A 27,835-nucleotide genomic window follows, 5' to 3' on the forward strand; every position below is an offset into this window, starting at 1 on the left:
AAACAAAACAAAACAAAACAAACAAACAAAAACCCAAATAACCAAAACACTATGAATGTAGCATTTATATAATTGCTAATTGTTTCATCATTCTTCTTGCTGTAGGTAACTTACCATATATATGTGTAATAATATAGATGTATATGTAAAAAACACAAATAATGAAAAGAAAAAAGAAATCTGAAAAATATGGACTAACACATCATTTGTTGTCACCATATACTTTAAAACAATATTTGCCTTTCTGTGATGCTAATATAGTTCTACTACCTTTCTTACATTGATGGAAACATAAATAATTGTTTTTAATTCTAATTTGATCAAGTTTTCTTCCAAGCTTGGTAAAATGTTGCTAAAGATGAAAGTCTTTCTTTCCTTCCCAGATCATGGCCTCTGTTTTTCAAAGCCAAATTATGCCTGACCTTTGAATTCATATCTTTGTGAATACAAATTATTTTCCACACTCCAGATCCATGTCATGGTGATAAAAGTTTTAGAAGACTGGAGGGAAAAAGTTAGAGTTTACTGTAAAATGTTTTGTTTTTCTAATGTAAACTAAATCATTAGTTGCAAGACAAATTCATTTGATTAGTAATTTAGCTCATGACTATCTCCATATAAGGGAGACAAAACTCTGCTCTTAGCAAAAGAATGCAGAGTAAAGCAGATGGAGTGAGAGAAATATAGATAAAATATTAATAGATTTCTTAATGGTGACTTTAAAGTTCAGTGTAAAAATATAGACTAGAATTTTCCTGACAACAAATAGGATATCATTGGATTTGCCCTAGAACTATTCTTAGGTGATAAAATCACTTAGTACATAAAAAGCTATAAGAAAAATGGCAAATTAAAAATCTATTAAGAATCCATTTGGAATCTAGCTGGAGGTAGAAAAACTTAAGTATCTCACTTTCCCACATTTACAAAGGGTGAACACTATCATTTTTATCTTGTTTATTGAGTCATTATTACTTAGGACATAAAGAAATATGCAAATGAAAAGAGATCCTAAGTAGTTATTTGAATTTTATAGAATGTCCACGAAATACACCGTAGTCATGATAGTAACGATTAACATAACTTATTAGCCAACTGAGACATCTTAAAAGATTCTCAATCATTTTTATCTGGCAAGAAAATAACAAGAAAGGAGATGTTAAAATTTGAAATTTTTTTCTGATTTTTTTCTTTAAAAATTTCTATATTAGGTGACTTTTCTGAATCAACTTTCTTATAATAAACTGAAAATATTTATTCATAGGTTCATGAGGCCTCAACCCTAGACAATGACCTAACTATAGGCAAATAATGAAAGCTGATAGTGGGAGGAACAATTTTCCTCAGAGCAGAACACACCAGCTTGCTATTTCATATCAAATGTTCAGCACAGAAAACATATGAGTTGCTCCATCAATGAATACTTTGGTGTTTTATAATTGAATTAATAATTGATTTGTACAGTATTTTAAATGTCTCCTTTTAATAAGTAGGTGGCACATGACTACTAACATTTCTAACTCTGGAAGCTGAATAGGCCAGCGTGGGTAGCACAGGCTGTTCTTAAACAAACAAACAAATACATAACTAAAAATAATAAACATACATATGTTATTTAAAACACAGGGTTATTCCATGTATTTTCAGCTTTTCCTAGATTTTGTTTTACATGCCAAGGCTACTGCTCTCAAAATATGTGAATTGAATTAAAATATATGAATAATTAAGCATAAACACATTTAAATTAGATAAAATTTAGTTCTAAAAAGTCACTTTCTTAGGCTTACTTTAAGGATTTGATATGATATAAATAAATTGATTTGAGCATAAAAATAGCTACTTCCTAAATAATGGTCAGAATTCTAATTCAGTAAAAGGCTAATTCTGAAATCTCACTCAAAATGTGTTTTAATCTATTTTAATTTATATTTTGATTCATTAGCATTCATGTTTTTAATTAATTAACCTTCTTCTAATAAGCTGAAATATTTACTAATAAGCTCATGAGGCTACATCCCTAAACAATGACCTAAGTATATTCAACTACAGCAAACTAAACGTGGGAGAAACAGTCTTTCCTAGGGAATAGCACACCAAATGGTTGTTCCATATCAAATGGTCAACCAAGAAAGCATACATCCTAGGAACATTCTACAGACTAAGCAGGGTTTTTAAAATGTATTGAGGAATACACACATTCACACACACACACACACACACACACACACACACACACACACACACAAATTAAAGAAAAAGAGGCCATGCACCTAAAAGCATGTGAGAGGAGGGAAACACAAAAAGACAAAAGAGGGTTTGGAGTGCAGAAAGGGAATGAAGAAATAATGAAATAACCATATATATGTATTTATAATTAATGACATGAAGATTTATACTTAAGTAGCAATATATTTACCAGGAAGTAATTTGGAGAATTTAGAAGCAATTCATGACCTCCTTCCCTCTCCTTATTAACAGACTTTCTTTCCCCTCCTCAGCATGTGATCAGCTGTCTCTTGGGGTGGCTGCTATCTTCGGGCCTTCACACAGCTCGTCAGCAAATGCAGTGCAGTCCATCTGCAATGCTCTAGGAGTTCCTCACATACAGACCCGCTGGAAGCACCAGGTGTCAGACAACAAGGATTCCTTCTATGTCAGTCTCTACCCAGACTTCTCTTCGCTTAGCCGGGCCATCTTGGATTTGGTGCAGTTTTTCAAGTGGAAAACCGTCACAGTTGTGTATGATGACAGCACTGGTAAGAGCAGCTGCCTCTGTGGTTGATCCCAACACATTATGTTCTGGAGTGCGTACAAGGTTCTTTCTGTTCTTTCGTGGCTTATTCTCTATTATTAGTTTGATTGTGTTGTTTGTTAACTTATTATTGTTGTTATTAAGTTTTAATATTACTATGTGAAAGGACTGTAAAACATACAAAAAAATTTGTTTCACGTATTCAGAAATATAACGACCAAATCACATACATTTGCTCTATATTTATAAAATAAATACCTAGTATTTGAACCATACATTGAAAGATAGTGATAATATGAATATTATATTAATATATTATTTAAATAACTCTAGTTAGATTAAGAATAGTTTTCTACAACAAAATCTTGTGATAGTTAACGTTAAGAAATTCGCAGTTTTGGCACAGGATTTTATCTGTTTTATGCAGATGATGGATACAGTGAACAATAAAATCCATATCCACTAGTAGTATGCTGAAATTTAAACTTTTATTTTTGTAAAATATTGAACTAACAATAGTATTTAAATATTCAATATTTGAGGAACTGCTTTTGTGTAGACACTACTTAGAAAGTTAAAAATAGAATTAGAAATAAAATTTAATGAAATATTATCCATGCCACTGTCTTAGAATATTTTAATAAATGTTTTCTTTACAGTGGTTGTCTGTGTTCTGTTGTCTTAATGACTGTTAATGATGGTTGAATGTTACCTTGAATTATTCATTTCAAACAAGTTTCAGAAACATAAGAAAGTAAACAGTAAAACCAAATGTGTAGTTTTCCTACTGACAGTTATTATGGACAAGAAACTCATGTTTATCATGGTAATTGATTTTATTTAAGGATATTTTTCAGGATTCTAAATATTGATTTAAATTAGAATGCAAAACATTTTATTTTAGGCTCTTTCACTCGGCCTTCACATTTACATTGAGATTAAAATTCATTTGAATTTAAATTCTCCCCAAATATGGCAGGAACATGCTTTGTTCCTATTTACTTTGTATGCTTGCAATGAACAAATCTTTGTGTAGAAATTTATCCCTTTTACAATGAAAATTTCAATGCAAATGAACAGATAGAAACTTTGCTAAGGGAACAAAGAGTTTCAAGATTGGAAAAGAGCTAGCTTTGAAAGAAGTTATTTAAAAAAACTATAAAAAATTGACTAATTTTAGCTTATACATTTATCAAAAAGTCTTCAAAATCACAGGTAGTTTTAATGGGTCTTTGATTTTAGTTAGAATTAATACCCTTAATATTTTTTCTCAAATAATTTGCCTTATGTAATTGGTAAAACTCTTCATGAAGTCTGTGTATTAACAGTTCTCCTGGATTTACCTGATGTGTAATGCCCAGGCAATCATTAGATATGAATCAGCCAGATTGTATTTTTATCCATAGATAGCCATATTCACAAGTATAACAAGTGGATTTGGCCGTTTCTATATTCTCTCTTAATCAAATTTTAATATATGTTGCCTAAACAGCATAAACACTTATTTTTACACATATGTACACACACACACACACACACACATACACACACACACACACACACGCACACACATACACACACACATACACACACACACACACACACATACACACACACACACACACACACACACGCACACACATACACACACATACACACACACATACACACACACACACACACACATACACACACACACATACACACACACACACACACACACACACACGCACACACATACACACACACACACGCACACACATACACACACACACACGCACACACATACACACACACACACACACACATACACACACACATACACATTATATTGTAGCCTCTATTTTGTATTTTTTTCATACTCTTTAAAGTTGGAAAAAATGGCAAAATAGTGAAGTCTGACTAAACAATACATGTTTCTTCACTATATTATATGCAAATGTTCATTCATGCTTGTGCATCTTGAGGGAATGTTAAATAAAATAATAGAGTTTGTAGTCCATTCATATTATAATTCATATAGCACAGTTTCCTATAAAAATAACTGTTTTAAGCTATATACTATATTATAAATATTTCTATCACCAGCACAAATTAATTTTTATTTTTACACATATATTTATATTATTAAACATATATACAATAAACTACATAAAGCAAAAAGAATCACAAAACCAAAAGGAATTATATGTACGGTACATTTATAGTGTTTTGGCTATTTGTATTTGGCAGCCTTGAAGAAAACATCTTTCCTATCTTGGTGAGTCTAAAATTCTGAATGTAAGTTAATATCTATCATATCTCATCATTATCAACTTAAAACATCTATCTAGATTTAAACAATCTTAACCCCTAAATAACTAAGCTTACTTTTAAAACTAAACTGTCTGATCTTCAACTCCATCAGAGACTTGAGAAAGAATAAAATTAATTATCTGTACATACAGGGAGTGCAGGTTATCAGCTGCCTAAACAGTCACCCAAAACTCTCTATAATTTTGGAGCATCATCTTCAGAATTCTGGCCCAATATATCTGACAGACATATTTGTGAGGCAGGAACTATTGAGGACTTACTTACATTGTCTTGCCAGAGTTTGGCTGTCAATTCTGCCTATATCCAAGCTTGTCCTTTTTTAGGCCGAATTCTGTCTGTGGTAGAAATGAGGACATTTTACCCAGTGGCCTGTTTGTCACATTGACTATGATACAAGTTAACTCCTGGCAAAACCCAGACTACCTCACTTGCCCCCCAAAAGATGATGTTTCATCACTTCATTATGTTAAAAGTTACAAAGACTTTTCAAAAGTATTTGATTATATATCAAATATATTATTACTGAAGATAGCATAAGTACATATTAAAAGACTCAAGATTAAAAGTATGGATTTACATTTTATATTTTATGTAACATTTAGTTCAACACATATTGATTAGGCACCTGCTGATTTTCACTGGCAGTTATAGGTTTGATCATATGCCTGTAGTGGAGAAAAGGCCCAAGCCTCGTGCTTCCAAGTGGTGTTTATGGACATTTGATTATTCATGTTTATGCATTGTTTTCCATTAGCTAATTATATTGACAACTGAAATTTTATCTTTTTTTGAGTTTAAATTTTACTTTTAAGCACTTCATTGTCATTGTTTTATATAATAGACTTGTGAATAAACAGTAAAATTTATTGAAATGCATTCCTAAGTATATAAATTTTTGTTGTATGTATATTGATGTCTTGAATTACTACTGATAAAAATTTCAAAAATGTAAATTTCCCAAGTAGAGTAGATTACAACTTGAAATTTTTGTAAGAAATAAAATTATAACAAGAACTGTGGACTGAAAGGGGCCCCTACACCCATACTAGTTAAAGTAAATAGTATTGATTTGATTGTAACTCATGTAGCAGATGCTTACTGAGGGGTAGAATGTGACATTTTTATTTATATGTTCTTTTTTCTACTCTTATTTGTTAAATATTTTCATTTCTATTGTTTTATATTGTCCAGTTTTATATATGATAATTTCATCCTGTCCTTGCTCCCACACCCTAACAGATGGATGATAAAAGAGAAGAACTTCTTAAAATGATGTCATCAGGAGCTATTTCTTTGTATGATAATTAGCATTTGTTGTTGTCCTGGATGAATGCTTTTAAACACCATGAAAGTCTGTTATAGCTCTGAATCGTGTCCAAAAATGATAGAAATGAATTGGCTTCAGAAACAATGCTGTGTTTCTGTCAATCATTTTGGAACATATGATTCATCTTAAATAAAAACTAAAAATAAATTGGATAGCTGTCAGCTTGTAAGCAGTTCCAGGATAAATTGTGCATATTTGCTTTAAAATTCCTGTGTTTCATCTTTGTTTATAGATCAGCAGTCCATTAACAAAGAACTCTGGGCTGGTATGCAGAAACCTAGGATTCTATCCCAGGCTTTGTGCTAAATTACCGGAAAACATTGGAAAAGTAAGGGGTAGGAATGACTGCAGATGAGCTATCATGCATTAGATATCTTACAAGTTGCTCTCATAATATATTTTTCTCAATCTTCAAAAACAATTCTCTGAGACCCAATCAAGCAGCGTGTCACTTCATCAGGACAGCCTCCTCTCTAGTAGCACCTTTAGAAACAAGAAAATCTCCTTCAATTCCTTCCTTACTTGGGAATCACAATCAAGTCCAATTGCCAATTCTTTACTCCTATGATCTCTTAAATCTGCCATCCTGCACATTGTGCTACTTTTGTATACTTCCTAAATTCATTTTTTGTCATTAATTTTAGTAAGGTATGGCACGATCAGAACCATTTGTGATAAAGAATTTCTGGTTGCATTAGGAATACTCAGGTGGGACTAGGTTAAAAATAAAAGCAAAATAACTTCAGATTGGGAAAAGACAAGCATTTCATTAAAATATAGTTTTTATAGAAAGGCATCAAGGTAGAGATTTCTAATACTTCAGTAATACAAATTTGATGATTAGTAAGCAGATCAGGGAAGTATAAGAATACCCACTTTGTCTGGCTAAAACAGTAGAACATTAGATTAATGAAATAAAGACAAGAAAAAAGAAGCTTAACAGAGGAGTTTCTGAGTGTTATTAATGCATGTTTGATGTTTCTATGAAATCATCTCCTGTATCATAAATATATCCTGTATCATATATTTAAAAGAAATTATTATTATGCACACATAGGACTTTTATTGTCATCTACTCTGCTTTTTATATGGGCATCTTTGTAGTATGAGAAAATAAGAACTATCTCTATTAAAAGTGGAGAGGTTTCATGGTATACAGGAGACCAGCATTGTGCTAGTGATGATTGGGCAGAATTAGAATGAGTATAGCTAAAGAAATTAATATAAATTTGTATAATTAGGGGTTGAAAGTCAGTCCCTATCTTAGGATTTTTGATTACTTAAGCTTTAATTCATTTCTGTGATATAATGATAAGGGAGAAAGAAACCCCAAAACTGTCTTAAGCAAAAACCAACACCTTTTAAGTACTAATTTGGGTGGAGTATATTTATACACTGCCTTCTAGATATATGTTTAGGTACTTTTAGGGTTAGTTATTTGATAAAGTAACAGTCAATTAATAGATAAGAATTATTTTTGTTTTTATCTAAAACCTACATTTAAATGGGACACAAAACAATAAATAGATTCAATAGAGTAAGTTAATTTAAAAATATGTATTCGTAAAAGATGGTAATTCTGAATAATATAGCAGTTTTTGTATTGTGTAACATGGGGCAAAATAATTTTAGGGAGTGGGTTAATTTAGGTCTAAGATGATTATATGTTTTACATTTTAAGCACAATGTTGAAATTGCTGCATTCTACAATTCCAAATGCAAATACAATTAGCAGTTACAAGTTAAACCTAATTATTTGGATATAGTTGATTACATAGTCTGACATAGTCCTCTTTCCAGAGTTGGTTATGTTTGAACTTGTGTTTATATTTTAAATCCCAATTGAAGAAGCATGAAATTACTTATAATATTATTTCCTAGGGTCTGATTACACGCTATTATTTTAAGTCAATTTATAGGACAAATTCTTTAAGTTTTCAGTCCTTCCAAAATGCCATTCTAATGAAAAAAACCTCTTATCTCTAATAAACATACTTTGGCATTAAGAAATATGAAGAGGTTTTATAGAAAGACAGTGATGAATAATTTTTACCTTAATTGTAGAAGAAAAACATATTGTGAAGGATAATAATTCCAGTGAGTATAACCAAACATTGCCCGTTTCCCTAAACTGAAGCTTTCCAAAAGTTAAACATACTTGAAGGACAAATGGTGGTTCCTTGGCCTGTCCTCTTTCCCTGTTTGTTTCCCTCCCTATGCAGCCAAGTGTGAAAATTAATAACTTAAATGATCTACTGACATGCCTGATACGTTCTTTACATGGTTGAGGATAAAACATAAAATCTTCTGCTTGGCCTGCATGCTTCCTTTTGCCCATTTTCAGCAATGCATACCTTTATCATGGTACTTGTGTCTATTTTCTTAGAAAAGAAATTTTTTATTACTAAAACCCTGACGTAAACTTTAGTGAGTTTTAAGAGTCACCTACAACAAACACGTCACCTACAACAAACACATCATGTTGTTTTTACAATGAACAGTTTAACCTTAAGTAGACAAGACAAGAGAAGAGCAATGAGATGGCTTTGCCTTGCTATTCATAGTGATTTTTCCCTCCAGGTCCCAAATTTGAGACTGGAATGTATAACAGAAGAGAGCCAATAGCATTTGGGATTGCAATACAGGACCTGGATCATACACCTACCTTCTAGACTATAAGTCATCATTAAAATCTCAAGTGAAGATATAGGGAAGCTCTGGTGTCTCACTGTTCAGATAACTGTGTGGTTAATATTGTTTGCACCTTTAGCAGCTTGTTCCAGTCACCAGAAACGATGATAGGATTGCTGATACTATGGAGAAGAGAGCAAAATTCACACAGAGTGACTGTCATCTTGAATGTATCTTATAGCTTTGTAGTTTTGTCTTGAGATCCAGAAGCAGTCTGCTGATTGTCAGAACTATAGTCCACAAAATTTTGTTCAATGGTGAGATACAAGAGGCATAGTTTCTAGTCCAGGACTGACTGAATGAAAAATGATCAGTTGGGGAGATGGCATCACTAACAAAATGGGGTGGATACCCATAAAATATGCTGTGCTATGACATGGTTGGTCTATTGTTTGGTTTCTACATGTTGATAGACTCCTCTCAAAAAGTAGACCGTTTCACACCCAGGAACTATGACATGGTGTTGACTTCAGTTACTCAAATATTGTAGTTTTCACTAAGGTCATCTTCTCAGTAATGAAGCTGATTGGTATGGATATTATCTTAGTCATAAAGATAACATCAGATAGCTCAGAGTAAAATCCCCAGACTTTACTGCTATGCCTTGAGAAAAAGCCCATCTCATAGACTTAAACACTTATTTTATGTTTTTTAAATGCTCATTTTCTCAAGGGTTTATTTCTAGTCTTATTGATTTCTCACTTGCTTTCTTCCTCTCCATAAAACAGCTCATGTAATCTTTGCCCCCTTCCATCTATGCATGCTATAGACTCACAAGTCTATCTCTGATAACCAAGGTCCAGGCAGTCATGAACCCAGTCATGAAAGTCCAACACAGAATCTTAGTCATGCAACACCACAAAACTTGTATTTTCATTTGAATTTCCCTGTTTATCATATATTCCCAGTCTAATAATTCAAGATCATCACTTCATTTCTAATTGGCCACTATTAATTGTTGATTTTTCTCATTTGACTCTATTTTCAGAATTACTTCTTTCTTCATTCCCATTTCCTGTTGGCATTGATGAACTTATTATTTAATATATGTCCTTTCTACCACCTGATGTCACTCTCTCTTTCAAAGCCCATTTATGTTCATTCCTTCATTTTTAGAAATGATGTTTCCAACCTCCATCACTCCTGTCCTTGACTTTGCTTCTCTGGTATTCCTTTTCTCAACAGGACATTGTAGCACTCTTTTAGATAATTGTCTTTTGTTACCTATCATCTTTTTTTCTCTCAGTCTCTTTGCTATGCACAACATTTCTCTCCTTCCAGTAGTCTTTTTCTATCTTGTTACCTACTTTTCCTTTTCATGATTCAATTCAGAATAATCTTGTGCAGTTATATTCCCTTACTCTTACCAAATGTGCTTCTGTGTGCTGGCAACTCTGTTTATAGTGTGTAGCATATAGTTATTAATGATAACTGTTTATTTTTCAGCCATATAACCCACTGAGAAAATATGAGGCTATGTCCATTTCTCGGCCTTGAAGTTATGATTATGACCTAATTTACCTATCAATTATGTGGGTAGTCATTTGTTTGTTTATTTTTACTCACCTCACAAATGATAATAAATTATCAATTTTTGTCAGAATTCTTTTCAATCCATGAGACAGAAAACAAAAAATAAACAAACCTACCACATGGAGTCCAGTTTCTAAAATATATAATAAGAGAGGAATATAGGGAATAAAATATTTCATGACACACAGGAAACGTGACATTTGAACTAAACTACAATAAATTATGGATGTTTATTCTAGAGTAAGCATGAGGTTGAATGAAGGAGATTCTTTGAAAAATGGGACAGAATGAAATATATATCAGGAGGAAGGAAAAAAACAGAATTTAGATGAAGAAGATGGACCTTGGGGAAACCCTAATCTCTGTGGGATATTTTGTGATATGCATCACTTTCTTTAAGAATTAATATTAGATTCTTCTTTCATACAATGCATCTCAGCTACAATTTTCCCTTCTTCCATGCCTCCCTGCTTAGCCCTCTTCTACCCTATCTGCAATCCACACCCCTCAGTTTCCCTTCAGAAAAAGGCTGGCCTCTAGGAGAAAACAATACAACAAAGCAAGATATAATAAAGCCAGGGCAAAAGCACTCATAGTAAGACTGGACAAGGCAACTTAATAGAAGGGAAAGAGTCCCAAAATCTGGAAAAAGACTCAGAGAAACACCCACTCCAACTCTTAGAAGTCCCACAAGAACACTAATTGAACAGCCATAACATATATACAAGAGCCTGGTGCAGATCCATGCATGCCCCGTGATTGGCACTTTAGTCTCTGTGAGCCAATATGAGTTCTTCTGAGTTGATTCCGTTAGTTATGTTCTCCTGGTGTTCTCTATCCCCTCTGACAACTACAATATCTTTCCCTTCTTCTGTGCTCCAGTCTGAGGTACCTGATGGAGACCTCTAGTTTAGACTGTCTCTCTGCAAAAATTTGGCTATAGGTCTCTGCACTTACTCCCATCTGCTGCCTGATGAAGATTCTCTGAAAACAACTAGAAAATGAACCACTTTATGAGTAGAGCAGAGTATTATTAGGATTAATTTCATTGATTTGATTTTTTTATGGATATGTGATTAAATATGTGTTGATTATGTTATCTGTGGTTATGGTAGTATAACTACAGAAGTGATTATGACTCACAGAACTCATCCTAAGAACTTAGTAGTCATTTTTTTAATGTTTAGAAGTTTATTCACTTAACATCCCAATCATAGCCCTCTCCATCCTCTCTAGGTTCTATAGATGTCTGTTATCCTCACTTCATTCCTGTTATCTCTTAGTGTCATTATTTCTTCTTAGTTTCTGTTTGGTCGACCTGTCCTTTGGTGAGAGTGGCATGTTGAAATCTCCCACTATTAATGTGTAGGGATCTATGTGCGTTTTAAGCTTCATCAATGTTTGTTTTACATATGTGGGTGCCACTGCATTTGGAGCATAGATATTCAGAATTGAGATGTCATTTTGGTATATTTTTCCCTTTGATGAACATGAAGTGTCTTTTCTCATCTCTTTTGATTAATTTATGTTTAAAGTCTGTTTTATTAGATTTTAGAATGGCTACTCTATATTGCTTGGAAAACCTTTCTCCAACCCTTTACTCTCAGTTAATGTCTGTATTTCTGGCTGAGTTGTGTTTCTTGTATTCAGCTCAATAATGAGTTAAAACATCCATTTTGGTAGTCTGTGTCTTTTTAATGGAGTGCTGAGTTCATTGTTATTGAGAGATATTAATGTCCAGTTTCTGTTAATTCCCTTTATATTCATATTGGTTGTGGCAGTGTGTTTGTGTGCTTGTCTTCTTTTGGGTTTGCTATAGTGAAGTTATTTAAATCCTGTAGGTTTTTTTTTTTTTTTGTTTGTTTGATTCTTTTGTTCTTTTGGAGCTATTTAACCTCCTTGGGTGGGAGTTTTCTTTCTAGTATCTTCTGTAGGGCTGGGTTTGTGAATAGATATTGTTTAAGTTTGGTTCTATTGTAGAATATCTTGTTTTTTCCAACTATGGTAATTGAAAGTTTTGTTGGGTATATAGTCTGGATTGGCAACTATGGTTTCTTAGGATTTGAGAGACATCTGGCAAGGTCCTTCTGAGTTTTATGGTCTCTGTTGAGAAGATAGGTGTGGTTCTGATGTGTTTGCCACTGAATGTTACTTGGTCTTTTTCCCTGAAATTGCTTAATGCTTTTGCTGTTGTTGTTGTTCTGTACATTTAGTCTTTTGATTACTTTATGTTGGGAGGATTTGCTTTTCTGGTCCAATCCATTTGGTGTTTTATTGGCCTCTTGTATACTTATAGGCATCTTTTTCTTTCTTTCATTTTTTTTTTTTGTGTGTTTGTTTGTTTTTGTTTTTTGAGATAGGGTCTCTCTGTGTAGCCTTGGCTGTCCTAGACTCATTTTGCAGACCTGTCTGGCCTCGAACTCACAGTGACCCACCTGCCTCTATATCCTGAGTACTGGGATTAAAGGTGTGCACCACCACATGAGGAAATTTTCTTCTATGATTTTGTTGAAAATATTTTCTGGGCTTCAGAACTGGGAATCTTCTCTTTCTTTTGTTCATATTATTTTTAAGTTTTGTCTTTTCATGGTGTGCTTTATTCTTGAATGTTTTGTGTCAAGGATTTTTTATTTTATTTTTAAAAATATATTTTATTAATGTATTCATATTACATCTCGATTGTTATCCCATCCCTTGTATCCTCCCATTCCTCCCTCACTCCCATTTTCCCTTTATTCCCCTCCCCTATGACTGTGACTGAGGAGGACCTCTTCCCCCTGCATATGCTCATAGGGTATCAAATCTCTTCTTGATAGCCTGCTATCCTTCCTCTGAGTGCCACCAGGCCTCACCATCCACGGAACATGGTCAAATATGGGGCACCAGAGTTCGTGTGGAAGTCAGTCCCCACTTTCCACTCAACCATGGAGAATGTCCTGTCCATTGGCAGGAATTTTTTAGATTTGACATTTTCTTTGATGGATGCATCAATTTCATCAATTGTATCTTTTGCACCTGAGATTCATTCCTCCAGATCTTGTATTCTGTAATTCTGTTTTCTTCTTCCAGTTCTCCCTCTCTGGGTTTCCTCAGTTTGTGCTCTCTTTATTGTTATGTTCTATCTTCAGATCTTGAACCTTTTATTGATTTCCTTTATCTGTTTTTTTGTATTTTCCTATATTTCTTTTCATTTTTTAAAGCTTCAATCTGTTTGAGTGCATCATCCTGTATTCCTTTAAAGGCTTGCTCTTTAAAAGTCCTTATCATCTTTATTAGCTTATCTTTAGTGTCATTTTCTTGTTTTTCAGTTGTGTTAGGTATCTAGGACTGCTGGATTCTGTTTTTTGTTGATTGTGTTTTTATGCTGGCCTTTATTCTTGTTGTCTCTGGCATAGGCTTATAGTTGGTGCTTGCTGGAGTTCTCGTGGTGGGGAGGGGGAGAGTCCTGGCTAGGAAGCTGGATGTTCCTGCTTGGAATGGTGAGTATAGTCTCTGACTGTCAAGTGGGTCTCAGGGAAATTGCCTGTGGCTTTCCTCTGATGTCTGATCCTTAGGACCCCCTGAGTTCCTCAGGAGTCTAGAGGCCTTCTTTTTGCCTGAGAATGTCCTGAAGTCAATAGCCCTGCTACTTGTTTTCTTGCTTTGAAGTTAATGAGCTTCCTTCAGCTGTGCTGGATGGGCACAAAATTTTTGGAGAATTTGTAAGCTCAGAGGCCTGGTTGTTCTTCTTGGGAAGACTGGTTGAATGTTCAATCCATAGCTGAGACTATTTCAGTGGATCCTAGGTGGCTACCAGGGGACCTGAGTTCAGGGCTCTGTACCTCAGTACTCAGAAGATATCCATCCATGGTATGGTGAGAGTATGCAGGTGGCCAGAGGTTGAGATTGCACTCAGAAAGAACCTGAAGACTTTTCCCTGGATTAGCCAGGTGATCTGAGGTTGGACCCCCTTTTTCCCTCACCTTGGTCTTTCCTCTCAATTGGGAAACACAGACAATGGAGTTCTGAGGTCCACAGCCATGGCTTATGAGGTGTTCTGCAATCACTGCTGTACTACTACCATGCACAATTGGTGTAGCCATCTTGCATCTCCCCAAGTAACTACTTTTTATAGTATGTTTTCAAGTAACGATGAAAATAACACTCGAAAATACATCTATGTCTATATTATTAAATAATTTATTGGAAATTGTGCATAAGTTAATGTATTTCATATAATAAATTTTAGGAAAATAAATTAATCAAACTGATAAATAAGTAATATATATATACGATTATGAAAAAGTCTTATTTCTTAAGTGAATTTTATTTGACCCAAAGTTTATATTGTTATATGTACAAACTATAATTGTCTAATATTTGTAGAGGCAAAAAATAATTAGAAATTTAAGAATAAGTTAATTGTTCATCATTATTTAAGAGTTCTCCAAAATTGTTTTAAAATTTTATCTGACACTAAATAAATGTACTTATCTAATTGCAAAAACTAGGATATCTAGATCTCAAACATGCTCTTTTGTATAAATATATTTAATTGCTGTACCAAGATCTGGAGACACCCAAAAGCCCGCCAGGACTCCATACTGATGCAATATACATGAGAAACTTTAATAGACTTAGAGCCAGGCTCTGATAGGACACCAACACAGTGATATCCAGAAAGAGCCCTGATCTCTGGGATGAAGGTAAATTTATAGGTTCCTATCCCTCCCAGCGCCCCAAAGCAGGGGAGTTCCAACCTGGGAAGCATCTATTGGCTGAGTAACATAAAGAGGTCTAATGTCTAAAGTGACAAGCTATAGAAAAAGGCTCCGAGACCAAGCATGGCTTAGCTTTCTTTGTTCACTACCTTGTCCAGGGAAGTGTCTGATTTCTTATTAACCCTATCTGTGGTGGGCAGGAAAGAATGTCACCACAGAACTGGGTCTCCTGTTAACTCTATCTCCGGTGGGACCCTTCGGGTCAGTCACTAGGCAAGACTATCTCTAGTGGGGCTGATCTTTGCAGCTGGCCAGATTATCTCCTGTAGGCCTGTTTCTTAATCTTTGCCCGAGTAACCCTGAAATCCAATTTTAGCTCTTCTGGTATCTCAAATGAATTTCTTCAACTATTTGGTGATAAATTATAGTAAATTAATGTCGACTTATCAATATACTGTTTTATTCAAAGGATTAGAACTTTCTGTGGTAAGCTATCTCATCTTTGTTTCCATACCCCGCTCTTGGTTTCTGATAAACACCATGTGTTCCAATCCCGCACTCTTGGTTTTGATAACAGCCTTGTTTTCTCCATTCCACTCCAGGCTTTTTATAACCACCTTTTGTTCCCACACTCCACTCTCAGTTTCTGGTAACCACTCTGTGTTCGCATCCCTCTCCCCAGGTTTTTGAAAAGCATCATGTCACTTTTTTCTATGAGAGCAACTTCCTTTACATTGTTTATTATATATATGTATGTTTATTATATTTATTATATATATATGAAGACTTGCTTATGCTACAGGAGACAGGATTTTGTTCTTCTGATGGATTACTCATACACACACACACACAGAGGGAGGAAGAGAGAGAGAGAGAGAGAGAGAGAGAGAGAGAGAGAGAGAGAGAGAGAGAGAGAGAGAGAGAGATCAATATAATGTGATTTTATGCACACAAGTATCACATTTTAAAACATTTATTTTTTGAAAACTTGATACATTGTAATTTGATTATATTAATTTCCTTCTTCATCTCCTTGCAGATTCACTTCCTCATTTAATACCTATATAACTTTTGGCCTTTATATTTTAATGTAAAGTGGGAATACATGTTGAGTCCAATAGTTTCTGTTTGTATGCTCTAAGATATATGGCCATCTCCTTGAGAGGGTTAGATCTATCAAGGGACACACATTAAAGAAAGTGAACTTTCTCTTCCCTGTAAGCTATCAACTATTAATAGCTCCTCAGTTGGCGGTAGGATTTTGGATGCTTGAACTTGCAGAAATTTTGTGCATGCTGTCACAGACTCTGAATTACAGGTTTTTTTTTCTATTGATACTTATTTAGGCTATGCTAACCTTGGTTACTGTAAATAGTACAGAAATCAACATGACAGTTCAGCTATTTATTTGACAAATACCCAGTACTGATACATAGTAGTTTTTTAAATTCATTTTTGCTTTATTTGTGATTATAATATAATTACATTTCTCCTTTATCTTTTCTCATTTTAAATTTCTCATGTACTCCTCTTTGGTTTCTTTCAAATTCTTGGCCTATTTTTCAGTATGTATGTATGTTGCATGCATGTATGCATGTATATATGTATGTATGTATGTATTTTTAACACACGGTCTTATGATGTGTTGGATGACATGGAAAGATTTTTCTATCTCAGCTTACCAAATTCTGAAACAGTAGGAGAATGCCATAATTCCCAGCTATGATAGTTCTTTATTTATTTTTGAGGAATTTCCACATTGTTTTTCTTAGTGGATATAGCAATTTACATTCCCATTATCAGTGTATAAAAGTTTTCCTTTCTTCTTTCTCCTTACATTTATTAGTATTTGTAGTAGCCATTCTAGCTGGGATAAGATAAGACCTCATCATGGTCTTGATTTGCTTTTCCACTTCAAGTAAGGCAAGTGATGATGAATAAGTTTCATATAATGACATTTGTTTGTCTTCTGTGAAATGCAAACTCACACCAATGACACATATTTTTGTGTGATTGATTTATATTTTGGTTTTGTTTAGGTGTTTATTTGTAGACATTTATTAGTTTATTAGGTAATTTAGTTATAGAGGTAGATTAATAAGAACCCAGTATATTTTATATACATATATATATATATATATATATATATATATATATATATATATATATATATATGATCTACAACTGGTGTTTGTGGTCAAAGGACAACTTACGAAAGTTGGTTCTCCCCTTCGATCATGCAAGTTCTTATGACTGAACTCAAACCACCAATCTCGTTGGAATCTCTACCTGCTGAGGTACTTTGCCAGTCATCAGATAGAATTTTAGTAGTTAAAACAACATATTAAGTAATTTTTGTGTAAATGCATTAAGTACATAAATTCTATTTTATTATAAACAAACCCTTGGTTAAGAGATGTTAATAAAAACACAGACCCCAAGGGTCACCTCTTTGTGTTTCTAGACCTTAGTTTACTATTCACAAGTAATTGCAGTTCTGTAAGTTTACCAATCATCACTTTTTAAAAATAAAACATATTATTTAGCATATAAAGAAATATAATCCAAAGCAGTGGTTGTTAAGGTTAATTGGTACCACCGAATGGAATTGCCTGCTATTGTTAAAATTAGAGTTTTCTCTTTCAACCTCTATGAATTAGTATCTGTAGGGTTAAGCATATATAAGGGTTTGCATTTGAAACAGGAATTATATATAACTGCAGTTGAGATTGCTAATATTTCCAAATATCTTGTCATCTCTACTTCTAAACTATATTGTATTGCAATTCTGTAATGTGTAAATGTAAGTATGACTAAGTAAGCATCTTTAGTCAATGAAGCATGATAATAGTTTTATAAGTATCTGCATGGAAGCATGTGATTGCCAGCACTTTAGTTCTCCAGATTAGTCATTCATACTCCCAGCATTGATGGGTGTTAGTTCAGAACATCCTAAAATATTAGACAAAATAATGAAGTTTGTTCTTCTAAATAATTGTCTCAACCTGAATCAGTCATTGGTATTTGAGCCATACCATATTCTGTTAAAATCCTATGAGTTATGAAATGGTTGAATTTTTATAGTGATTTCAGATTTCAGCTTGTACTAATATTATTAAAAAGGCTTTAATAAACACTGTACTTCTAGTTTGTAAGTTGTCAGACAAGATGTGTGATATGGTAACTTTGTTTTTCCAAGGTCCTCAGTGATCAAGTAACCATAACTTAATTAATTTTGATCTATACAATATTGATAAATATATACATTTTCACATTTTTAGAAAAAATTTATATATAACCCTGTCAATACATCACATACTGGTATCATTTGTTATACCAACTATGAATGTTAGCCAAACTTAGAACAGTTGTTTTATAAGGTATTGACTGGCAAAATTATTGATCACTTTTATAAAATACTATTTTTAACCATCTGAACATGCATACTAAATAACTTCAGCTACATTAAATGCTCTTGTCTTTGAATTATTAAAATAATTTTTTAAATTTATTTATTTATTATTAATTTATTCTTGTTACATCTCAATGTTTATTCCATCCCTTGTATCCTCCCATTCCTCCCTCCCCCGACCCCGCGTTTTCCCATTATTCCCCTCCCCTATGACTGTTCCTGAGGGGGATTACCTCCCCCTATATATTCTCATAGGGTATCAAGTCTCTTCTTGGCTACCTGCTGTCCTTCCTCTGAGTGTCACCAGGTCTCCCCTTCCAGGGGAATAATTTTTATGGGTTGTTAATGGCTTAGTAGGTAAAGTTACTTTCTCATAAGCATGACAACATGAGTTCAAGATGTAGAAATGTGGTTATAAGTATTTTGTATAACATTATAAATAGATTTCATTTAATTTCTAAATAATTTTCCCAAAATGCTAGCTATGACAGTAGTGCTTTTGATTGGTTAATCAAAAAATCTTCCTTTCCATCTTCACAGGGAACTTTTTATCCAGTTGAGCTAATTGCGTTGGCATTAAAAAGGAAATTAAGTCATCACTTGAAATCTTAACACAGCCTCTTAATTACTCTATTAATTATACAATAATAAATGACAAACCTTATTTCTCTTTCTCAAAATATGAACAAAGGTCAGAGAGCTAGCTGGCTGGCATATCAAGGAAACAGAAATGACAGATGATCCAATTTTTAAAATGCCATGAGATTCTATTGGAAACCCAATTAAACATCACTCCTGCAATGTAACTCTTAAGCATACTTTAAGAAGTATATTTTATACATGTAGAGAATAAGAAACTATTGAGTGCTCAGCTCCAAGTTGGCCATTCATATTACTTTTCCTCATCCATGAAACTCAGAGATTATCATGAAAGAGTGGAAGAAAAGTAAGCAAGAGCCAGAGAAAGCAGATGTCTATATAAAAATAGTATTTGTTGGGTGTAATTACATAGTTGCACCATGAACTCACAGGGGCTGGGACTCCTGCCCAAGAGTTTTACAAAACCAAGCCAGATAAAATAACAACATGGATGAGGAAGGGTCACATGGTGTCCCATCCTATAACAGGAGTTATTAGCAAATGATACTGCTCTGGGAAGGGAAGCTAGTTTTCTTCAAAGATGTAGACACTGGGAGGCTGTTAGTTTTCTTCAAAGATGCAGCTATTGGGAGGCTACCCATGATCCACAAGATGATCATGCACTTATGCATATACAGAAAATAGTGGTTTTAAAACATTAGTAAATAAAGTGAAAGAGCACACAAAATTAGGAGAGAAAGGTGTAAAAGGATGAGGATGACTTACATAGTGGGAATGCTGGATGTATTTGATCAAGACACACTCACTTTGACATGAATTCTGGTGTCCCATATTTGACAACCTACTCTGAGTGGGGAGGCCTGAGGGTACTCAGAGAAAGAATAAGCAGGTTACCAAGATGAATCTTGGGGAGGGAAATAGGGTGAAAGCAGGAGGGAGGGAGGAACGGGAGGATACAAGTGATGGGATAACAATTGAGTTGTAATCTGAATAAATTAATAAAATTAAACAAGGAGAAAAAAGACACAGTATATGTATGTGTGATTGTTAAATAAAATGTCTGCATGCAAACAGAAGCACATATGGTATATTAAAAAATAAGAACGCAAAGATACCTGTTGCCTTTATGTATAGAAAAAAAAGAGAGAAATAACGTAACACTCTTCTTGTCTTAACTTTTACACTGTCAACAAAAGTTCTGAGACTACAGCAAAGAGCTAACCACATTCAAAGAATTTTATGGCTAAACAGAGGTGAATGGGAATGCTGGTTTTCTTTACCATTAACAATTCCCCCTTTCTCTTCCTGTCTTCCCATTTCCTTTTTACATTTTCCTCATCCATGTGCTTCTTTTTCTTGATATTTCCACGAAATTAGACACCTTATATTTTATATAATTGATTATTACTTTGTATTTGTTTATGTACCAGTAGTTCATTTTCTTCAGTGATTTTAATATTTTAACACTTTTACTCTTTGGGTGAATATAATAGTCCTGGTTGATAGTTTATAGATAAAAAGTGTTTATTGAAATTAATCTCATCATTATCTTTGAATGTGTATAGAAACAGAATTTCTAAGTCATTACAGTTTTGATTAGTAGTATTATTGGCCAAATCTGCCTTGTTCTGCTCTCAGACATAGAACAGAAATGCATTGTTCCCTGAAGCTAGTTAATGCCATGTGATTCTCATTCTCAAATAATATGGGTCAGAATAACAAATCAATCAATTTTTGAATTAGCAAAATACTTTGATATTTACTTCTTTTTAAATAGACATTTAATTTATCATACTAGTTGTTAATTTAATTATGCAAGCCGGACACTATGTATTCTTTTTCCTCTTTTTCTTCATTCCATCCTCTGTCAAGTTACACCTTATCTTCTGTCTCCCTGGAGTATTTTTATCTCCTCTATTAGCTGTCCTGCTGTGACCTAGCTTGTATTCAGAAGACTATAACTTTAGACTTTATTTATCTTCTTGGTGATTTAATCATAATGCTGCACTTGTATGAGACAGTAAAAGATTTTCTTGTATCGATCAAAAAATGCTTGATTCATATCATCTGACCTTTTTAAGAGTAGGCATGATAATAAGAAATAAGAGGAATACTTGATCTAAGTGATAGAAGTAGTTATTATGTTGATTAGTAAGATAATTTTATGGTGTCAACACTAATAAAACTTTTACTCTTCAGATACAATGCATTAATAAAATGTCAGAATAAAATAAATTGCTTTAATGTTAAATTGTACTTTTTTTGTAAAAACTCAGCATCTACTTTCAATATTTGCAAAAGTTTTCACCATGAAAATTTGAGATTGGTTTGTAATGTTTTCAGTGTAGTACATTATGTCTTGGGAGATAAAGTAATAAACAATGTTACATTTTTAGCTTTGTTGGAAATTTTTGACATATTAAAATCAATATAAAATGCTGAACATTTAATGAGGATTAGATAGAAAGGGAGGAGGATAAAAATATTTATGTTTTTAAAAAATAATTATTGAGATGAAAGATATAATGCTTGAGAGATAAGTTTCAATAATGATCATAACACAAGCTATTGAAATTGAGAGATGTCAGCTATAATATGAGCAGTTAGCATATGTTCTTTAGTTTTCTCCGTTCATGACCAATCTTACCCTGGCATCATACACTCAAACGTGAAATATGAATTTTTTTTTTATTAATTTATTCTTGTTACATCTCAATGTTTATCCCATCCCTTGTATCCTCCCATTCCTCCCCCCCCCCATTTTCCCATTATTCCCCTCCCCTATGACTATTCCTGAGGGGGATTACGTCCCCCTATATATTCTCATAGGGTATCAAGTCTCTTCTTGGCTACTTGCTGTCCTTCCTCTGAGTGCCACCAGGTCTCCCCCTCCAGGGGACATGGTCAAATGTGAGGCACCAGAGTATGTGAGAAAGAAATATGAATCTTTATGATAATAAGAAACTGAAAATAAAATACTAACAAATGTCACAGTCAGGATTCAAGCTGAAAATCATGAATCTAGTGCTCCCACTTCTTCAGGATAACCCTGCCCTTACAAGCCATACAGTTAAAGAAAAAGGCAGTGATGATAACAAAGAAATGTGTCTTTATATATAGACAGCTGATGCTCTACAAGAGCCTAGTGTCTAACCTAGCAATGTCTGTCTCTGCAAAAGGGAGCTCTATTATAGCTAATTGACTTGAGAAGCCAAAATGCTAAGACATCCAGAATGTATTAACTGAAGGTAATAACTTGATGTATTCTTGCAACTTCTGCACAGCATTAATTTTTGATGACCCAAAGTTTTCTCCAATACTATAAGAAATGTACTTACATCCAATATTTTTTTATGAGACATAAGAAAGTACAGCAAGGAAAAAATAAGAGATAAGCAAAAATGAGTAAATGGTGTATAGCATCTCTACTTTTACAGAGGATAAAGATTGTATTTGAAGTAGCCTACTACATATGCCTTATGCAACCCATTCAGCATTATTGAGCAAAGGATGAATAGTCCCTGTCATAGTAGAAAAAGACAAGCAAGGAAAAGTTAAACCATGTAATATATGGACAGACTAGAAATCTTAGGAATTAGCCCATAAAGCATCTCACACAATGGAAGTAGCATTACACAAGACAGTGATGTATAAAGTGCATTACAGATATCTGTGCTTAGACCACAGATTCTCACCATTGCTGCTATTTTGTACTGAGCCCAAGTGATTATTTGCTGTGGGGACTGGTGTGAATACTACAAGATTTTTAACAGCTTTTTTTGCACCTACCCACTAAATGTTATTAATAACTCTAACTATTGTTTTGGTGATCGAAATATCTTCAGCAATTTTAAATGACTCTAGAGTTAGAATCCTTGATAAAGATTGAGAAGCTTGTAGGAGTATGTTCATAAGCATTTTTGTTCATTAAATGACCATGTGTAGATTAAAATAAAGACAGCCTACAGATTAGGTGTATCTAGCTTAGAAATCTTAACTTTGCACCCTATGAAAATTGGGGTCAGAGCCATTGGTATTGGAATAAGAATGACTATACTTACTGATGATATAAACATCTGTTAGGCATGTAATAAATACCTTTAATTATTCCAGGTTCTATAAACACAAAAGAAAAGGACATTTATGAAACCAGAGACTCCATGAACAGTACTTTAGTCATTAATACAGATTCTCTAGAATGTCACAATCTATTTTAGATCATCAGAAACCCCAGATAGTGAGCCCTATTACCTCATAACTATTTAAAATATGTTTGCGTACTTTTGATTTTCCTGGGAAATGGTTATAAAATTTGTTGCTAGAGTATCTCATAGTTTTTTAGGAGGCATGGGACAATTGCTATACTTTACGACACTCATCATTCTGGATGATAAGAATGAATTAATAAATTTACTTGATAAATTGAAGCTCTAAAGATTGCCTTTTATAAGTTCCCCAGGTCATGGCATCTCTTTATAACAATAGAACAGTAACTAGGTCAGGGCCCGTATGATTCAACTCAGATACTGGGATACACCTTCCAAAACACAACAATTTTCCAATTATTACTGAGCACTCAGAATAGAAAATACTAATAATTCCGAGAGAGGAACTATACTAGAAAGTGATTGGTATGTTGTCTATATAAATGACAAGACCCATCTTCTGCTGCTTGTACGGGTGGGGAAATCATGCTTCTTGAAGTACACGAAGGAGGGAAAGGAAAGATTTGTGAAAAATGGTATTAACAATCTATTTCTGATTCAGTTTAGCCTAGCTCCACTGTCAAAAATTCTTATTAAAGAAAAGGTAAAGAGAAATTATTTGATCTCATAATCGGTGCCCAGTTTCAGCTGATGGAGAAGGTAAAATGTATTAGCAGAATGTCAGTCCAAGCCCCATGATACAGTGACAGTTGTGAAGCCCGGGTCCTCTTTGAGAAAATTTCTGCCTGTGCTTCTAAGCGCCTGCTTCCTCTCTTTGCTCCATTAGAAATAATCACTACTAAGTGGCCCATCATTGGTGCCAGTGTGACTTTTTTCACATTTGCTAAAAGCTTTTCCCTTGGCCTACTTTTATTTTTCCTTTTGTTTCTAAGTAACTATTTCATTTCCTCTCCCTCCTTACTTTGCTTTTTATGAATAGAAAAAAAAAACTCATATGAAATGTGCCTTAGAGATAGATTCTTTCTAATTTTCTAGGCAGCCCTCCCGTAAGACCTAGTAACATATGCCACATATGTATTAACCAATGGATCTAATAATGGGACATCGTTTTGTACTTGACAGACAAAAGACAAAGAAAAAAGAAAACTCCAGTTCAAATATAACTCCTTATATATATATATAACAAATAGCTCCCCCTTAAATTACAATATGAAACCTCATTGAGGTCTTAAATTGCTGTCATCTAAAATGTTTTATTCTCATCTTTATTTCCCTAGATTATGATCAATTTTCTCCTGGAATGAATTATTCAAATTCAGACTAGTCTTCCGAGTCCTTAGAAAAAACAATACCTGAGCACTTTGGGTCTATTCTACTTAGTAATCACTTGGCACAGTCTGTCTAATGCTGGCAGACATTCTTTTTTTCTTAACATATAATTCATTTTCAAAAGTGGATTGCAGGCTTCTCAAGATTAAAGATCATGTCATGTCATTCATTCATTTAACAAAAGCATTTGAACATCTTTCAAAACTTAATCAAACAAAAGTCTATCCCTATGTGAAGTTTACATTCTAGTGGAGGGGCACAAAGATTAAAAGTTTGTGTTGTGAATATAGAAATATAAATATGTTGAAAATGGTTAGTACAACAGAAAAAAGAGCCATATATGAAATATCTGAAGAGTAAAATGAGAGGTAGTCAGTTTTTTTTTTGTTTTTGTTTTTTTTGTTTTTTTTTGTTTTTTGTAGAATGGTTGTTGTTCATGAGAGAGCAAGCTCGTAAGAGAACAATCTAGGGAGAGCACATACTTGAAAATAGGAACCTAAGGAGTAGCCATTTACTTACTATTAAAGCAGCTAGGAACAGAGAGAGATCAGCTTTGGAAACATGTTAAATGTGTGGATCCTGCCACCATTGAGGTATGATGGAATAAACCAAAATATATAGAAGATCAAGAAAGGTCTATGCTGCAATACTTATTTTAGCTTAATACAGAGCCAAGGAATGAGCTGGATAACCACAGAAGTGAGTGTAAATAAAGAAACCTTGGAGAGAAGCAGATGAGGCAGTTCCTAGAACATGGACCCTCCTGGAGTCAAATGAGTAGATCATATTAAACTAGTGAGCTGGTATGTCAAGGAAAATGAAGGGTGGGCTTTAACTATAAAACTCACCAACCTACATACTGTTTATAATACCAATAATAGCAATTTCAGTGATATGATGGAGACAGAATACTGAACACAATAAGATGAGAGTATGAGGTGTAGTGCGTTGAATTATATGTCCTCCATGTGATACATAAGACTGGTCATCAAAATATTACACCTTTTAGACGTATGGACAGTGAAATCCAAATGGGCTGTGGGGTAAACTCTAATAAATTGGTTTCATATCCTTGTGAATAAATGTCAGGGAGCTACTTTACTTCCCCTTATTCATATGAGGATATTAATACAAAAGCTTTAGTACATCTCAGCCAAGTTGTTACTCTAATTTCAGGCTTCCAACTTCAAGAACTGTGTGAGACAGAAATGATCTCCAGTCCTCTTCCAGAGACTCGATGATTTAAAAATCTCCCACAAGATCCCATCACATAAAGGTTCTATCTCCTCCAAGTTGTGCAACACAGCCCTTCATCATATGGACCATTAGAGGACATTCAGGAAGCACATGATATAAATATAATAGGTTTCATAGTATCTGATTAATAAATTATTTTTAATAGTTGAATAAATATTAATGTTAAAATTTCTGAGTACAAAGCTATGTTCCTTAATATATGTCTTAACCACAGGTAGTTGGGAGTAATGGTTTATCTGCTGCTCTAAAAGCAAAGTCACTGTTCCTCAGTCACCCCTGGTACCTACAACTCTGGAAAATATAAGAATACTAGATACAATCTGCTGTTGTAATAGACACTGAATAATCTTTAATAAGAATAATATGACCAGAGTTCTAAGTACCAGCTCTCTTTTGTTTCCCTCTGACCTTTTATTTGATGCATTCATATGATAGAGCTATCTCAGAGGCATCTATCAGGCTTTATGGTTGGTACAGCCTGATTGGTAGAGCCTGGATGACTGAAAGATAGAACAGAACCTAGTTGTTGCTATGCATTCTCTGTGCTCCACCTTCCCATATCCTGGGGTACATCCGAAATCAACAGCAGCCTTCATCGAATTATATTATTTGGGTATAGCTACAGTTCAGCCTCCATTCTTGGAGACCTGCAGCTAGTAGGCTGCTGTTGGAGTAAAGGAGATATGTTCCTACTGCAGTTGCTTTTGATTTTCAATTTATGTTGTTACTTTCATCTGAGTAGTCTTTTGCCCCTTCATGGTAGCAACATATTTACAGCAAAGTCTTATTTACAGATCTAGTAGAGTCTTTTTCATTGGTTCTGCCATTATTTCTTCTTTCTGAACCATTTTGTACACTCACCTCTTATCTTTCTCTGTTCTGAAATATTTTTCTGTTCTCATTCATCACCATACACATGGTTCCTAATTTTTCCTTGTACTTATGCCTTTCTATTTTAAACTTTGCTTTTATATTTTATCAAAAGCATCAATGAAGATGGTTTTTAATTCTATATAATTGGCTATTTTGGAATTACCATGTTTTTTCCCTAACGATTTTATTTTAATTTTTGGCATATCCATTCATATTATTACATAGAAATAAAAAATTACAAACAGTAAGAAGAACCATAAAACAATCATGGATTATATGAATGTTCCATTCGTGGTGTTTTGGCTAATTGTATTTGGCAAACTTGGATATGGGCAGAGTCGACAGCCAAACTCTGCCAAGACAGGGTAAGCAAGTCCTCAGTAGTTCCTGCCTCACATAAATGTCTGTCAGCTATATTGGGTCAGAAGGCTGAAAACAATGCTCCAACTTTATAGAGAGTTTTGAATGACTTGTCAGGCATCACCCTGTCTCTGTCACTTTTTCCTCATTGTGGATGTTCCTGACCTACACTTCTGGTTGACTCAAGTAATTAAGTTTCATTCCTTCTCAAGTCTCTAATGAGATTGAAGACCAGATAATTTACTCTTACAATTAACCTTAGTTGTTTAGAGGTTAAAGTGTTTTTTGGTCTAGATGGATGTTTTAATTTGACAGAGATGAGATATGATAGATATTGATTCTTATTCAAAAGTTAGAATCACCAAGATAGGAATTACCCTGTTTCAAACTTGAAAAACATAAAAGCTATGTTGACAATCTTTGAATGACAAACAGGATGTTTATTAATCCAACTACTTGATTTCCAATGACTAACAAAAAGGTGTATTTTAAAATTTCACATTACCTCAGATTCTGAAA

General features: G+C 33.8%; 1 protein-coding gene across 1 annotated transcript in view; it reads left to right on the forward strand.

The window, feature by feature from the left end:
• The window catches only part of Grik2 (glutamate ionotropic receptor kainate type subunit 2), a 664,108-nt gene that overhangs the window by 223,152 nt on the left and 413,121 nt on the right, over window positions 1-27,835 (forward strand). Inside the window, exon 3 of the mRNA XM_051164424.1 lies at window positions 2,499-2,756. Within this exon, the coding sequence (XP_051020381.1) occupies window positions 2,499-2,756 (258 nt within the window). The remainder of the gene's footprint in view (window positions 1-2,498; window positions 2,757-27,835) is intronic.

The sequence above is a fragment of the Acomys russatus genome, chromosome 21, assembly GCF_903995435.1.
Source record: "Acomys russatus chromosome 21, mAcoRus1.1, whole genome shotgun sequence".
Taxonomy (NCBI): domain Eukaryota; kingdom Metazoa; phylum Chordata; class Mammalia; order Rodentia; family Muridae; genus Acomys; species Acomys russatus.